Source organism: Aethalodelphis obliquidens, unplaced genomic scaffold (assembly GCF_003676395.1).
Source record: "Aethalodelphis obliquidens isolate GAN/ISIS:26980383/991018 unplaced genomic scaffold, ASM367639v1 scaffold33, whole genome shotgun sequence".
In the NCBI taxonomy this organism is placed as follows: Eukaryota; Metazoa; Chordata; class Mammalia; order Artiodactyla; family Delphinidae; genus Aethalodelphis; species Aethalodelphis obliquidens.
This window is the reverse complement of record NW_020837977.1, coordinates 7,135,892-7,152,845: the sequence shown is the minus strand read 5'-3', so window position 1 is coordinate 7,152,845 and position 16,954 is coordinate 7,135,892. Positions and strand designations below refer to the sequence as shown.

The 16,954-nt window shown below is 39.0% G+C and overlaps 1 protein-coding gene across 2 annotated transcripts in view; it reads right to left on the bottom strand.

The window, feature by feature from the left end:
- Positions 1–16,954, bottom strand: part of SLCO5A1 (solute carrier organic anion transporter family member 5A1) — a 123,086-nt gene that overhangs the window by 58,688 nt on the left and 47,444 nt on the right. For both annotated transcript variants that reach the window (XM_027127939.1, XM_027127940.1), the window contains exons 3-4: positions 15,639–15,771; positions 10,605–10,822 (exon numbers count right to left, since the gene is read on the bottom strand). In XM_027127939.1, the coding sequence (XP_026983740.1) occupies positions 10,605–10,822; positions 15,639–15,771 (351 nt within the window). The remainder of the gene's footprint in view (positions 1–10,604; positions 10,823–15,638; positions 15,772–16,954) is intronic.

Genomic DNA, 16,954 nt, shown 5'->3' with positions numbered 1-16,954 from the left:
TTTAATCCATTCACGTTTAGGGTAATTATTGATATGTGTGTTCCTATTATCATTTTCTTTATTTGTTTTGGGTTTGTTTTTGTAGGTCCTTTTCTTCTCTTGTGTTTCCCACTTAGAGAAGTTCCTTTAGCATTTGTTGTAGAGATGGTTTGGTGGTGCTGAATTCTCTTAGCTTTTGCTTGTCTGTAAAGCTTTTGATTTCTCCATCAAATCTGAATGAGATCCTTGCTGGGTAGAGTAATCTTGGTTGTAGGTTCTTCCTTTTCATCACTTTAAGTATATCATGCCACTCCCCTCAGGCTTGTAGAGTTTCTGCTGAGAAATCAGCTGTTAGCCTTATGGGAGTTCCCTTGGTTGTTATTTGTTGTTTTTCCCTTGCTGCTTTTAATAATTTTTCTTTGTCTTTAATTTTTGCCAATTTGATTACTATGTGTCTCGGTGTGTTTCTCCTTGGGTTTATCCTGTATGGGACTCTCTGCACTTCCTGGACTTGCGTGGCTATTTCCTTTCCCATGTTAGGGAAGTTTTTAACTATAATCTCTTCAAATATTTTCTTGGGTCCTTTCTCTCTCTCTTGGGTCCTTTCTCTCTGGCACCCCTATAATACAAATGTTGCTGCATTTAATGTTGTCCCAGAGGTCTCTTAGGCTGTCTTCATTTCTTTTCATTCTTTCTTCTTTATTCTGTTCTGCCACAGTGAATTCCACCATTCTGTCTTCCAGGTCACTTATCCGTTCTTCTGCCTCAGTTATTCTGCTATTGATTCCTTCTAGTGTAGTTTTCATTTCAGTCATTGTATTGTTCATCTCTGTTTGTTTGTTCTTTAATTCTTCTAGGTCTTTGTTAAACATTTCTTGCATCTTCTCGATCTTTGCCTCCATTCTTTTTCTGAGGTCCTGGATCATCTTCACTATCATTATTTTGAATTCTTTTTCTGGAAGGTTGCCTATCTCCACTTCATTTAGTTGTTTTTCTGGGGTTTTATCTTGTTCCTTCATCTGGTACATAGCCCTCTGCCTTTTCATCTTGTCTATCTTTCTGTGAATGTGGTTTTTGTTCCACAGGCTGCAGGATTGTAGTTCTTCTTGCTTCTGCTCTAGCATATTTTTTTAACTTTCCATTTATTTTCTGATATTTTTCTGGTTGCAAGAAAATTCCTTCCCCGCGATATGTTGTATTTGTTTTTACCTGCTGATATCTTATTTCCACACCCACTTTAAGTTCTTCTACAGAGCCCTTTTAAAGTAGACATAAGCTTTCAATCTTGTTCTTTTGTCATCCATTTTTTATTTTTTTTAATTTACCTTAAATTTTTAAATTTATTTTTGGCCATGTTGGGTCTTCGTTGCTGCATGCAGGCTTTCTCTAGTTGTGGCGAGCAGAGGCTACTCTTCCGTGTGGTGCGCGGGCTTCTCACTGTGGTGGCTTCTCTTGTTGTAGAGCACGGGCCCTATGGGCGTGGGCTTCAGTAGTTGCATCACGCAGGCTCAGTAGTTGTGGTACACGGGCTGAGTTGCTCCGTGGCATGTGGGGTCTTCCCAGACCAGGGATTGAACCCATGTCCCCTGCATAGGCAGGCAGATTCTTAATCACTGCGCCACCAGGGAAGTCCCAGTCATCCATTTTTAAAAAATAAATTAGCAATTAATAAAATTAACTTTTCTGTTCATGTATGGTTCTATGGATTTGGGGAGGCGGTGGTTACTTTTATTTATTTTTTTTTAATTCTTATTGGAGTATAGCATGTTTTTAATTTAAACTGAGAGTGGGATGAGGGGTAGTGTTTGGTTTATTATTATACAAAGCAGATGAATTATTATTACTATAAAGTTGTTGACTAGATTTTATTACCTGGAAACTTACATTTATACCCAGGTATAAATTATAAACATTAAGTACCAACCAAACATACTGACCCATATTAATACTTTTTATAATTTTCCTGACACAGATATTTTTGGAAATAATATCTCTTCTTGTGGGGAAAAAAAAAAGGATTTATCTGAAGTTTAGTGCCCATTCAGTTTATTTTCCTTATGTTTAAATTAGAATAAACACCTTTTTAAAAATAATTTTTTGAGGTGAAGTTCACATAACATAAATTTAACTATTTTAAAGTCAACAATTCAGCGATATTTAGTACATTCACAATGGTATGCAATCACCACCTCTGTCCAGTTTCAAAATATACTTTTTTATTATAAAAAAATTTAATCATTTATGTTCAGGGATGAGGTTGGAATTCACCTTTATTTTATTTTTTATATTTTTAAATACTTTCTAAATTTTCAACCATGAACATGCATTGCTTTTATATTCCACTCCCCCACCCAAAAAAAAAACTTCAAATTTAAAAGGATGCAGCAATATGTCATCCTCCTAGAGAAGTCTTCCCTGACTCAGGCCACTAACTTAGGAATTCCTTCTTCCTTTTTCTTCAACTTCCTCAGAAGGTATATACCTCCATTTTAAGACTTACATTTTATTATGCCTATTTTCCTTTCTAGCTCCCTTTGAGGCAAGGACTGTAACTTTTCATATATGTATCCTGAATTCTTCATCCTGTAGTAGTTGCTTAATAAAGATATTTGTGAAAGAGGAAAAGAAGCAAAGAAAGAGAAATTTTCTTGAGATAGACATTGCCAGCCATCTATCTCAATAATTAGAATGATACTTGGGAACCAGTCTAGTCCTTTCCTGAAAGTCTTAGGTAATGCCAATTTCTTAAATCAAAGTAAAATTTGAGGGAAATATCAACAGAACAAGCAAAGAAAGGTGGCTTAAGTGAACTAAGTCAAACCAGGCACAGAATTCCCATTGGGCAAAGACAAGGAGACCATGGGTAAAAATGGAAGCACCAGAGTGGGGGATCATTGTTATGTAGAATGTGGAGATCTTTATAAAATAACATGATGCCAAAATACAGGGCTGAACCTAAGCCTCAGTCTCAAGGGCTTGGGAAAGGCCCTCCAGAGGATGGGGAGAGGGAAAGTGGTGGAAAGAAAGGCAGTGGGAGCTCCATATAATAATTATAGTGGAATCGGGCCAGGTAAGAGTGTACCTCTGGCTGTAATACAGAAGCTTCTTTTTTCCCCATCAGCTTTCTATTAATCACTTTTTCCCTGTATTTTATAATGTTTTGACATCTTAAAAAGCTTGCTGGCTGGATAGAGACTGGACTACCAGTGCTTAGATATAGCAAGGGCTCAGCTGGGAGCACATCTTTCATACGGAAACCAACCAATCCTGAGTTTATATGATCCGCCACCTTGTTATCTAACTCTCACACGCCAAGCCAGCATTTCCCCTGCCCTAAGCCACCCAGACAACTAGAAAGCAGCCCTACAGCCCAGAGTCGGCTGGAATCACTCAGACTAGCCAGTGGTAAGCTGTTTACTCTGTCCTGCCTTGTCTTTCCCATGGAAACCCCAATAAGGGCTCTGGCCTTGGCTTTCCCCTCACTCCTGTCTTTCGTTTCCTGACCAGAACCTGGTGCTTCCCCTGTGGCCCCATATGGCATGGTGTGCCCCCTTCTCTTGGGAAATGTAAGTAACAAATTCTTCTTTCAATGGCATTGACCTCTCCATACCATCACTCAGTCACCTCCATAAATTAAAATCCTGGAATCACTTTCTTTAACGTCTCTCCATGAAATTTCCTTTACCTCCAATCTTTTAGTTCTTATTATTTATATACTTTTAAGCCTTCAGATGCATCAAAAAGCTGGTGGAAACATACCATCACCATGCAGTGAAAACCTCAATAACCTCCTTTATGGCCTGTAAATCTTGCACCCTCCTGTATATTTCATGGACATGTAGCAGATACAACTTTACCATGCCTATTACAAAGGAGCATCAAACTATTTTTAGTCACGTCTTCCTGTAAAAGCAAAACCAAAGTTGCTCTTCGTATGTAACATGGACAACACAGGACCCCAAGTGCCTCCATTTCCTGCCCATTTTCTTTGGAACTAATGATGTCCCTGGGTTCCCCCATCACAAGTCCCCATTAAAGTATTGCAGTTTCTTCCCCCACCCCACAGCATACTGACAAATGGCATTCCCTGTTCGCCAATAAAAGAGCAGAAGGAACTGGATGACCCTGGCACACCACAGTCACCTCTGGGTGAGCACACAGAGCTCCTGAACCACTTACCTGCCGACAGTGGACAGAAACGGCGGCCACTGGGCCCAGAATACATTATTAGTGGTTACTGGCCACGGTACAATCCTGCTTGTTTAAATCTAATGAGTATTTATATATATTTCTAAGTAGATACTACTCTGATGAGTAGTAGTCCCACAGTTAACTTGCACTGAGTATTTGAAAAGTGTCTTCTTTTTTAGCAATTCTTTGCCATGCCTGTTACCATCTACATTTTGCCTCTTAAGCCGAAGGTACAACAAAATAAATGTAAAAGAGAAATGAAACAAAGAACTAGATATAGAGAAGATGAGATGAATGGATAAAGAAGACGTGGCATATGTTTACAATGGAACATTACTCAGCCATGAAAAAGAATGAGATTCTGCCATTTGCAACAACATGGATGGACCTAGAGGGTATTCTTAGTAAAATAAGTCAGACGGAGAAAAGCAAATACTCTGTAATCACTTATATGTGGAATCTAAAGAGTAGAACAAAAAAATGCATATAGCAAAACAGAAACAGACTCGCAGATACAGAGGACAAACCACTGGTTACCAGTGGGAATAGGAAAGGGGGCAGGGGCAAAATAGGTATATGGGATGAAGAGATACAAACTACTGTGTATAAAATAAATAAGCAACAAGGATATATTATGCAGCACAGGGAAATATAGCTATTATTTTGTAATAACTTTAAATGGAGTATAATCTATAAAGATATTGAATCACCATATCGCACACACAAAACTAATGTAATATTGTAAATCAACTATATCAATACTTCAATTAAAAAAAGAAAAAGAAATTCATCATATTTCCTTGAAAAGAAAGACATAGAGATGATGTAAATAGAGCAGAACATCAAAACCAGAGAAAAGAATTAAATATTTCTATGAGATTCTTCCTGGGCTTCAAATTTGACCCTCAGTTTCCTGGCCACCAAAGCAGAAAGTTGTATAATCATCACTAGCAGAAACATTCTAATTTCCTTGTGGAAAACAATGCTTTTCTTAACTGTGTCCTAGAGCAGCGATTCTCACAGTGTTGTCCTTGGACCACCAGCATCAGTATCACCTGGGAACTTGTTAAAATGCATATTCTCAGGCCACACCTCAGGCTTCCTGAATCAGACACTCTGGGCTGGGGTCCAGCACTCTGGGATTTCAGAAGCCCCCGTGGTGCTTCCTAGGTAGGCTAAGTGTGAGCACTCTGTTCTCAAGAAATAGGGTTTTATATAAAGGACACTGAGCAATGCTCTTATGGCAAATATGGGGAATTCAAGCAACAGCTTTCAATATAGGCTGCAAACCTAAAGCTAAAGTGCAATTCAGCAAAAAAGCAAAGGCAAAACACAAGAGGCTAAGATGGCATGTCCCAGGCACGTGGCCTTTGGTGACCTCTCTTTGCTGAGTCAAGTATTGCCTCTAACATATTCCATGCTATACTAGTTTTTAAAACACCTAGCAAAGAACCACATGCAATGGTTCTTTGTTCTTAGGCAACTCAAATTCAGAATTTATTCCCCCTGCCCCTCTATTCCTCTCTCCATCATCTGAGGTTGAAACCCTGAACCCGACTTTGGTACCTCCCTCCCCATCATTCCCATAGCAGTTGCCACATTCTATAAACACAACCTCTTCCTTCCCGCCTCACCATTCAATAATTCATTCTTCAAATATTTACTGAGTATCTACTAGATGGTGGGAATTTATCAGGGAACATGACGGACAAAAATTCCTTGCCTTCATGGAGCTTACTTTCTCATTACTGAGACTATAAATAAGATAAGTAAAATACATAGTATACTACATAGTGATGAGTGCTAAGGAGAAAAATAAAGGAGAGAAAGCTTTGGAGAGGAAGGTAGCAATTTTTAAATATGGTGGCCAAGCAAGGCCTCATTGAAAAGGGACCATTTGAAAAATACCCTGAAGGAAGCGAGAGGATGTGGGAGAGAGCGTTCACCACACGGGAATGGCAAGTGCAAAGGCCCTGAGGTGAGAGTGTGCTGGCAGATTTGAGGACCAGTGATGAGCCCAATGTGGTTGAAGTAGAATGAACAAATGGGATTGCAAGAAGGATATGGGGGCAGGCGGGTAACCAGGGGTTAGACTGGGAGACCACAGAAGCTTTAAGCAGAGGAGTGGCATTTCAACAGGATCCTTCTGGCTGGAGAGTTGAAAGCAACTGAAAGGGGACAAGGAGGGAATTCCCTGGCGGTCCAGTGGTTAGGGCTCTGCGTTTCCACTGCAGGGGGCATGGGTTAGATCCTGGTCAGGGAGCTAAGATCCCATCCCGGCGTGGCCAAAAAAAAAACCAATTTAGCATGCTACTGTCCTTTCCATCTGCACTAAGCAAAACCATCATCACCTCTCTCGGGCTCTGTCGGTAGCTTTCTAGCTGGGCGCCCTCCTTCCATTCCACTCCCTTCCCTCCCTAATCTACCTAACAGAGTGCTTGCCAAAGGCTGCTCAAACCTCCCCACTGCCCATTTGGGCCAAGCTCTGTTAAGGTTAGAACTCTATGCACAATATGGTCCCACCTTACCCTCCCAACCTTACGTCCCAGGCTTCCACCATGCACATCCAACACACCAACCACAATACACTCGCTCAGCATTTTCAAATACATCACCCCAGTCTGACCTTCTTGCCTTTGCTCTCTCTGACTGGAATACCCACACCATCCCACCTCCACCTACTGACATTCTCCCAGTCTTCCAAGGTCCATCACAAATCCCACCTCCTCCGTGAAACCTTTCCTGATCCCTCAACTAGATGTTCCCTCGCCTGCCTCTGACTCTCACACCATCTTCCTTTTTGGCCATTAGCATATTTCCATCTGTACTTGTCCTGTCTCCCTCAATGGACTATAAGCTCTCTGAGGGCAAACCATGGCTCACTCATCTTCCGATCTGCCACAGCTTGGAGTACAGCAGCTTCTACAGAGTGAACAGTCATTGAATTAAATGATGACATCACCCTCTAGTGATCAATCCTCTATAACTTCCAATAGCCTCTTTAAATCAGTGCATCACCTCAGAGTAGCTATTTTACTTAGGATGATAAATATATTCTACTTGAACACAAACAAAAGTCTAGCAGAGAAAGTCTGTTGTACTTTATGTTAATGAATAATGCCAAGAAATGAAGCTTAAACGGTTAAAAGTGGACACAAAAATAAACATCTTCTTACGATTAACTGCTACCAAAAGCTTTCTATTTAGGAAAATGTCCAGGTAAAGTCAGCAGACTTTTAAAATGCTGGACCTCAAACCTCAGGAAAATTGATCCACTTAAATATTTTAGCTGTTTATTTTTATGGGTAAGATGTTGAAGCAATCAGTGCTATTCTCTTTATGGGATGGTGATGCAGACACACTAAAAATTCTACTTTCTCCTTTGTGGTGTTTTAAAAGTCTTATTCCTGCATAATTTATAATAAGAATCTAGAAACACTGAGTCAGATTTTCCCAATGTCTATCATTAAAATGTGCAGGCAGAGGGTAGAAAGTGCAGTGTATTTTCTTCTTGCGTTCTCTGCAGTAAAACTTCTCAAGGAGCACCATTCTGTATGGCCTAAATCATTTTTGTTTTTAGGAACTAAAAAAATACTAACTTGGCCACCTTTCTACCTTCTCTTTGAAGAAGCTAATATTGATGTACAGATTTCAAATATAAAATAAAGACTAAAAGGAGCCTTACTCCAAAAAACAGGACAAGGAAAAAGAAGATCTGCGAATCAAACTCAGATTTAACTCAAAATGAAATCTTAGCAACCACTCTTTCATTCAAGACCTAAATAATGAATCTCAGCTTTGGAATACAAATTATGTCAGTGATGGAATGATTCCCAGAGATTTAACTGATCTTTTTGAAAATCAGATTAAATATTAGACTGCCATTTCCTATAGGTGAAGGTATTAGAAACCAAAATGTGCAAGATATATATGAATTAATTTTAAATATTGTATTTGAACATTATTCCAATGTCATCAATATCACTTGAATAATTTTTAGCAAAACATTTTCACTTTATATTCCCATTTGAACAGGATTCCTTTCTAACAAAAGAAAGTGTCTCTGGAAGTTCCAGGTCTAGATACAATTAGAGAATCCAGTGCAAGAAGAAGTAATAAAATAAACCAGCTCTGCGTCCTAATCAGGAAGGTTCACTGCTGAAGTAAGATCCATCATCATAATTAAGGCATAGAGTGAAAAAGTTGAGAATGTATCAGAAATACTGACGAGAAAACCAGAATGAAAATGGATTTTATAAACCAACTACCCATCACTGTCAAAAGACTCCTCTTATTCTTTCCTCTAAAAGAAAATATCCTGAACCATCAAATTGAACATAGAAAAGATAGAGAAGCACAATCCTTAGCAGTACAAGAAGACATCCAATAAAACAGTACATAGGTTCAATTCTGAAAAATAATTTTCAAATCCCATGATGGCTTTTACCACTTTTGAACCTGCCTGCCTAAGTGAGCTTTCCCCCAAAAGCAGGAGTTGAGTTAAGGATTCAAGGCCAAACAGTTGATTTGGGCGATTCAGGAAACACTGGATGGGAGTGTGGACGTGATGCACAGGAAGGAAGGGTGGCTTACAAAGGATGTAGAAACATACCTCAGGATGGTCTCACCCATGAGGGGGTGGAGCTGGGATGTTGATCGGCCATTGGTTAAGACAGCTTTAGGGGTGGGAGGCCAGGATGTTAATTCTTTGGCACTTGAAGCGTGCAGGAGTCAAGCACTTTCCCAGACTACAGAGAAGACCTTCAGGCAAAAGAAGACCCACAGGCCTTCAGGAGGTCCTCCACCTTGACAACGGGAACGTCCCACAGTACAGATGGGGCACTGAAATCATGGTCTACACTGGCTCCTCCAAGGACTTCATTCCCATCAACGGTTGTGTCCGCTGTTGGTATTTCATATCGGTCTTCGCTCTCCCTTTTCTCTACTATCCAACAGAGCATATATTCCACATTCGAGCCATCTACCTCTCAGCTATAAAATATACCATTTTAGCTTAGCCTTTATTTCCCCCCTTGAGTCTACTTTATATTCTCTGTAAAGTAAAACTCTTAGTCTATTCCTATGTTGTGAATTTTTTAACATCAACTTTGCTCTCAACTGGGTTGTTTAAAAAAAAACAAGTCACTCCCTTGGTAGTATTATGGTCCATCGTGCATCCACGAAAAATGATGGACTGGTCCACAGGGTAAGAGCTACCATGCAGAGAATCCTTTATGTTATGAGAGCAGAAGAGGTAATTTTGGCAGTTCCAAAAGTACACATTGTCCCAAAATAATGAGGAGGGAGCGGGAAAGGCAAATCTAAAACTTAACTGGGAAGAAGCATTTCCAATGAAATGTCACTTCACTGCTTTGAACAAATATAGTCTTTAAAAATAGTCCAATCTAACCATTCTTAGGCTGCAGGGACAGTTCCATAATATATTAGTAACTTCCTTCTAGGCCTGAAAGGTTCCTCTTCGTCTTTACTGTGTACATAGTCGAAGTGAGATGATAATGTGCCTGGGTAAATTTACCCTAAAACAACCTTAACTGATGTAAGCACTTGATAAATATTATGCTTCATAAGTTAGAAAAATCAATTCAGAGGATTCAAGAACTAGGCAGGAACTAATGGGAATGTAGTGTTATAGGTTTCTTGGAATAAAGGGATTCATTGCCATTCAACAGAGGTATTGAATATGGAACAAAAATGGCTTGGTTAAGATTAAGTTGTTTAGATTTGAGATTGCCTAATCTGGCTCTAATAAAGTCATTATTTTTAAGAGAGATAAGAATGAAAAAACAGACCAGTACACATCACTGAAACCCTCTGGACGTTTTTATGCTGGGTTTGGAGACCCATCCCCTGGTTGCCCTTCTCCATAGCCACTTTCAAGCTTTGACAGAGCCACTGCTGAACAAGATCCTTTCCTAGGGGTAAGTTTTATATTTATGTAAGGATCAGGCCACACTATCAAACCCACGGTTCCCTGAGACAAACCATCCATTGTATAATGCAATAATTATTTTAAAAATCAGACGTCTCTAATTACAGTATGAAGTGTTCACCTTCAGATTCTAAATCAGTGCTTCTCAAGCTACCTGTGACGAAGGACTATTTTTTAATTATTATTTCTAGTCTATTGTTACTGATACTTTTGCAAGATACCTTAAAGATGAATTACTAGAAAATGAAAAATTTAAAACATACAAAATTGAAGCCCAATTTATTATTGTTGTTATTAGATTCGACAGACCCATAATTACTCTGTCAAAAATTTTTTTTAAGCTTCTCAACATTTACTCTCAATTTCAGCCCATATTCTATCACAGACCAGTAACTGCTGGTGGGCAGCAGTGGCCGGGGACCAGACTTTGAGTAGCACTGATCTGAAATGCCATGCACGTACTTATTCAAAAGATATACCTTACCTCTGGCATCCTTTCCAAATCCTATAGAAGAAACTTTTTTGTCCACTTCTTCACAATTGTTTGTTTTCTCCTTCATAACGTCATCGTCACCCGCAACATCAGCAGAGTATTTTTTCTTTCTCTTTTTCTTGTGTCGAGGAGGAAGCTTTTTTGGAAAAGTAAACATTGGGAATATCACAAGAAACATTGCAATGGCACAAAGGAGGAATCCACTCCACCTAAAAAATTGGGAAATGTGAATAGCATTTATGGCTTTGGTATTATGAGTGTGAACAAATTAGCAAAGTAGAAGTTTGTGGTGATAAATTTCTCCAGAGAAAACTTTTTACCTTCATCGGGTGTACAGCAGTAAGAAGTTAGACAACTTACGAAAATATACTACGGAATCCTCCCTTTCTGTGGTATAAATGAGAAATCTACCCAGTAATTATACTAGTATTATAATGACTATTACATTCAGCAGCCTGACTAGAATTTCATTCAATTCAAGTATTTTTGAGCACATATGTGTTAGTTTTGCTAATTAACATTGTTAGTCCTACGACAGTGTGCATCTTATAATAAATCAATAGCCCATAATTTGAAGAGAAGAATAATATAGAGTCTATAGCATGCTTTCTGGACCAATATGGACACTTTTTTCTTAGAAGAAAACCATTAATATCTGGTATGAAGTGTATTTCAAATTGCTGATGGCATTCAAACATGTTTCTGCAAGCACTTCAAGAACTTACAATCTGCTTGTAAGCGAGCTAAAGATAAAAGAAATGATTCCAAGCAATTCCAAGAAATGCAAGAATGTACACAATTGTTAGATCATGTGGTATAGAAGATGAATGTTATAAAAATTCAGAAGGGAAATCAATGTGTCAGACACAGAATTCCTCTGTCAAAATTTTTTTTAAGTTTCTCAACATTTACTCTCAATTTCAGCCCATGTTCTGCCACAGACCAGTAACTGCTGGTGGGCAGCAGTGGCGGGGACCACACTTTGAGTAGCACTGATCTGGAACTTGAGAAGTGGAACTTGAGCTATGCAGAATCGAGATTCTGTCTTTAGACTCTTCTGAGGTTGCCATGCCGAGGGAACTAGGAAGTAAATACAGAGTAGATCTCTCATTCTAGTCCTGTATTAGAACATGTGTTAAGGCCTTGGGCTTTCTTGCCTGCATAATTCCCCAAGGGCAATTTTTCAGTCCCCTTTCAACCTTTTCTTAGCAAATAGAGGTCCCTGGTCCTGCCTAACAGGGGGGTCACTAACTTTGCAACTAGGATTCCTCAACTCCAAACTCTGTCCTCAAAGTTTCCAAGTTCATAAACGCTCAGATTCTGGCCTCTGTATCAATACGTTCCCATCCATTGTTATCAGAACGCAAACAGCATTCTAAGAATTCATGTTGAATATAATGCAGTAAGAACACAGACCATCCAGTGTGCTATTTTCAAAGATACTTAACGTTATATCCAATTAAGATATTAAAGCAATCAGAAAAAGGTTTTATTTTTAGAAGACTGCTCAGGGCAGACTTCCAGCCATCTCAAGGATTCAGTATTTAATCACGAACCCAGTGCCTAACACAGGTTAGGTACTCAAAACATTTCCTAAATTAATAAATTGAATGAGATAGGTGTTTTAAAAACAGAGCCATCTGTCGGCAGGGACATAGCTATGATAATATCTGGCCCTTTTTGTACTTGGCCGCATACGAGGACTTTACTAACCCAGTCCTGCCATTATCTTTCTTGAATTTCTTTCTGCAACCTCTGCATTCAAGTCCCCTGAACCCCTTAGTTTCCCGGACCTCTCATGCTCTCTCCAGAGGAGGGCAGGCAGCAGACTATAAGGGGCAATTCTTGAGTTGTGGCTTCAGACTGACCTGGGTTTTTATCCTGTCTTTCCCACTTACTAGCTCTAAGATCCTGGGGAAATTAGTTTGCTTTTCCGAACAGACTTTCTCGTCTGAAAGGGAAGTAATAATAACTTTTTTTGGGGGGGTCATCAAAATTAATAAGACAATGTATAAGACCTAATAAAATGCCTGCCCCCAAAGCAACAATAAATCCATGGTAGCTAGTTTTGTTTTTTCCGTAGATCTGCACTCAGGGCTCCCACCTCCACCCAGAGCCATTGACTTAAAATTATATGCAAACATTAAAGATACACTCAGAGTACCCCAAAGGGAGAAAATAACAGAAGAAGGGAAAGAATTATAGTGAATAGACAAAAAGATTTAAAAAATGTTTAGGGACATTTCTAAGCAGAGCAAATCGGTCTCCAGTAACATCGAAGTTAACACATGATATAATGGTGGTGCTAAAGAGGACGTTGAGAAAAGCTAAGTAAGGCAAGGAAGTGTGCATTACATGTTGGAAAAGGATGCATCAGGAAGAGCTAAAATTGAAAAGCCAGGGCTCCTGACTCCCTTTCATGAACCATTACTCAGAGACTATTCACGAAGGGAGGACAGTTAAGTACATTGACTAAAACCTCCACCCTGGACTCAATGTCTTGTCCAGCTCCCACTGACTCTGAGACTTTGGCCAAGGTGTTCAAGTCGCTGACCATCAATATCTCATCTGCAAAATGGGCACACTCTTAGTGACTACATGTGGTTGTTATAAGGCTTCAATGAAAATGTTGGTAAAGCTCTTAGAATAATGCTTGACACACAGCACCCAATCAATATTAGCATTATTCACTCATTCCTTCCTTCGCTCTTCCAGCATACATTTCCCAAAAAACCTAGCATTGCCACTAGGCACCATAGAAACTAACACTGTATCAAATAACTGTCTTTGTTCAAGGTAGAAGTCTGTTACAGACAGAGCTACTCAATAAACAAAATTCATTTTCAAAGAGACTCCCTAGTATACATTTCTATCCTGACAACTTTTATCATTTGTAGAATACTGAGCCATTAAAAGGAATAAAACTACTTGAACATTGATTAAATTGAAAGGACTGAATAATAGGTAACATACATTATGTAGGAAGAACTGCTTAGAGCTCCACATACATAGACTCATTTATTCCTCACAACAACCCTATCAAGTAGGTACTGCCACTATTTCCATTTTATGGATTTAAAAAACCCCCCGAGGCCCAGGGAAGTTAAGTAACTTCCCCAAGGTCACACAGTTACTAGGTGGCAGACTGGGATTTAAAACTAGGGGAGTGTGGCTTCAGGGTCTGCACTCAATTGTTCTACTTTGCTACCAACTGGGTTGATGTCTACTAGAAAACTTTTAGAAAACAGCATAAAGCACTTGTAATCTTAAAGCTCCTGCTTCCTTGCCTTCTCCTTGCCCCTGAGCTGTCCTCCTTGCCTTCTCCTTCCAGACGTTCCCTTATTGCCATGCTCTTCTCATGGAAATCTATACAGAACACATTATACATGGGATGTTCACAGATACATTTTAATAATCTAGTTTTCTGAGAACTTTTTAAAAAATCTTTACTCTGAATTATTTCAGAACTGCAAAGCAAACAGTAGAGGCCAAAAATTTCACTATTGATCAAGAACTTAAAACTCCTGTGTCATGCCCCTACTGCTGACAAGGGAACGCTCCCTTTTGCATGATTTGAAAATTCTACCAGGCTAGGCTCATCTAGATCTTAGCACTTCCACCTTCAAAGAGTATTTACTTATAAAAATAACAAGTGTTCTATCATGTAATTAATATTTATTAACTGCTTAGAAAATAGTGTTAAACATTATTCTCACACAGCTCAAGTTATGAGGTTATTAAATTATAATGAAACACACAGAGAACACAAGTAGTCTAAGAAACTCTTTAGAAAGTAATTACTTGACACTAGTTTCTAATTAATGAAATTCTCTGTTCTAAAATGAAAATTTCTTATCAATGTATGCCTATTACCAATCCATGTTTAATGAATTTGAGATGCCGATACTTTGAGCGAGTGTTTGCAATCATGAAGAAATAACTCCTTATGTTCAAGATGAGAATTGGGAAGAATTCAAATGCAGCCCTTGGAGATAGGGATAAGTAACCTGTCATCCAGAGTTGGAGTTCTCATTCTAAATCCTAAGCTTACTTATTTAGCAAGACAATTCAAGGCTAGCAAGTGAGAGAGTGGCTACATCCCCAGCACACCCAGGGGAAGGAACTATTACCGAGTGAAAAGATTCACTAAGTGTGGGACAGTGGAAACGCAGGGCTAGAGTCCTGGGCAGTGGAGAAGGACAAAGCAGAAACACAAATATAATAAGGAAGTGGCAGAAAATATTTTTTTAAATGAAAGAAAGAAAATGAAAAGAAAATGAAATGAAAAATGAAAAGCTACGATTTTGAAAATGAAAGCTACGATTAAAGTACACAGGAAAGTTCCGACGTAGCCGCGTTCCCCTTTTCCTTCACTCTGCTATGAAGAAACCAGCCATCCCAAACCTAAAGAATATGGATTAAACGGATGTTCCCAACTCCTCTGTGTTAGTTTCCTATTGCCGTGATAACAGATCACCACAGGCGGCACGGCTTAAGACAACACAAATGTATCATCTTAGAGTTCTGGAGGTCAGAAGTAAAAACTGGGTCGGCAGGACTGCATTCCTTCTGGAGGCTCTGGGGGAAAAGCTTCTGCAATCCACCTGCATTCCTTAGCTCATGGTCTCTTCCTCCATCTTTGAGGCACATCACTCCAACCTCTGCTCCAATCATCAAATCTCCCTCTCTTACTCTGACCCTCCTGCCTCTCTCTTTCCCTTATAAGGACCCTTGTAATTACACTGGACCCACTCAGATCATCCAGGATAATCTCCCCATCCCAAGAGCCTAAACTTATTCACATCAGCAAAATCCCTTCTGCCATGTGAAGGTAACACATTCATAGGTTCTGGGAATTAGGACAAGGATATCTTTGGAGATTATTATCCTGCCTGCCAACCCCTCCTAGATGACGTTTAGCTATTTTTCATCTTCCCATTGGGGAAATTCTTATTTTAACTACAAGGGGACTATTACTCTATAACAATACCAAGTGAAATGAAAGATTTAATAAACGATTCTTACCAGTTTCCAATGAAACGAGGGTCATCCTGATTAAGGTGAATGGGACTTCTGGGATCAACGTAAAAACCAATAAGAAGTCCACCTAATAAATATCCCACTGCAGGACCAAGTGCTCCCATGACATACATGATGGCTGAGAAGACAGAAGGGGAAATGTGAAATATAACATCGTGTCATTTGTTTCAGTAGTTGTCTAATTTCAGTCATACCATGCATATGTCACAGTTAAATCCAGTTAACAACTTCCAAAAACAGAGAACTTTAGAGATCCTGTCTATGTTGACATTTGGGTTTCAAACCATGTCCTTTATTTAACTGTTCCCTGTTGTCCTCTTAGAACATCAGAACTTCTTTGGTTACTTCTGAAAGTACAGACCGGGGCTAGTTATTAAGGCAGTCACTGGATAACCAAGAGAGGCTAACAGGTAGTCTCAAGATAAGAAAAGAGAAAGAAGTAGATGTCCCTCATCCCAGCTAGAAGATGCTAACGGGCTGAGGGAACTCGAGGCCAGTTTTGCCATGAAGCTGGGTTCAGCACCCTCAAAGCACTAATATTTTCAAATCACCACTTGAGAATCAAAGAAGACCTCACAATGTGTTTGGTTTATTGTTAAATGAGGAATATTACTTAAAGGTTAATAAATCTCCTTAAATGGCATGAGTGAGACAGTTCAAATGGAAAGCACTAACACACAGCTGAATTTGAAAAAATTGTAAAGCACATGTCCAAAGGGTTACTGTCAGTAGATCAGAAAGGTTGTCATTCTGTCCAAAAAAATGCGGCCATCAAAATGGGCTTATAGGAAAAATGACAACAACAGATGCACTGTCATTTGTTTATATGGCTTTCACTGCTGTGATTGAAATTTATTTAATTTATTAAATAAATTTTAATTTATTTAATTAAATTATTAATTGTTATTTATTTTTAAAATAAATAACATATCGCCAATTTGTAAATTTTGAGGTAGAATAGGAAATTCCTTGAAAGTCATAGAAAAATCTAGCTGCACTCCAAACACATGTTTCCCCCGGTTGAAACTCAGTTATTTGGGGACAAATCAATAAACACTGTTAAGATACCCCTGTGTGCAAGGCATGATAAACTCAGGTGATACACGCTTCTCATTTCTGTTGCTTTCGTGCATTTTAACCAAAGAATAAGTGATTTGTCATATCCTTTAAATAGTACCTATTTACCAGAAAGCAAATTTGGACTAGTCAGAATCCCTTCGCCTGACTTTATCAGCTGCACCTAAATAAACACTGAATAACCTTATACTTCCTGTAACTTATAACTGCAGACAGTAATTTAA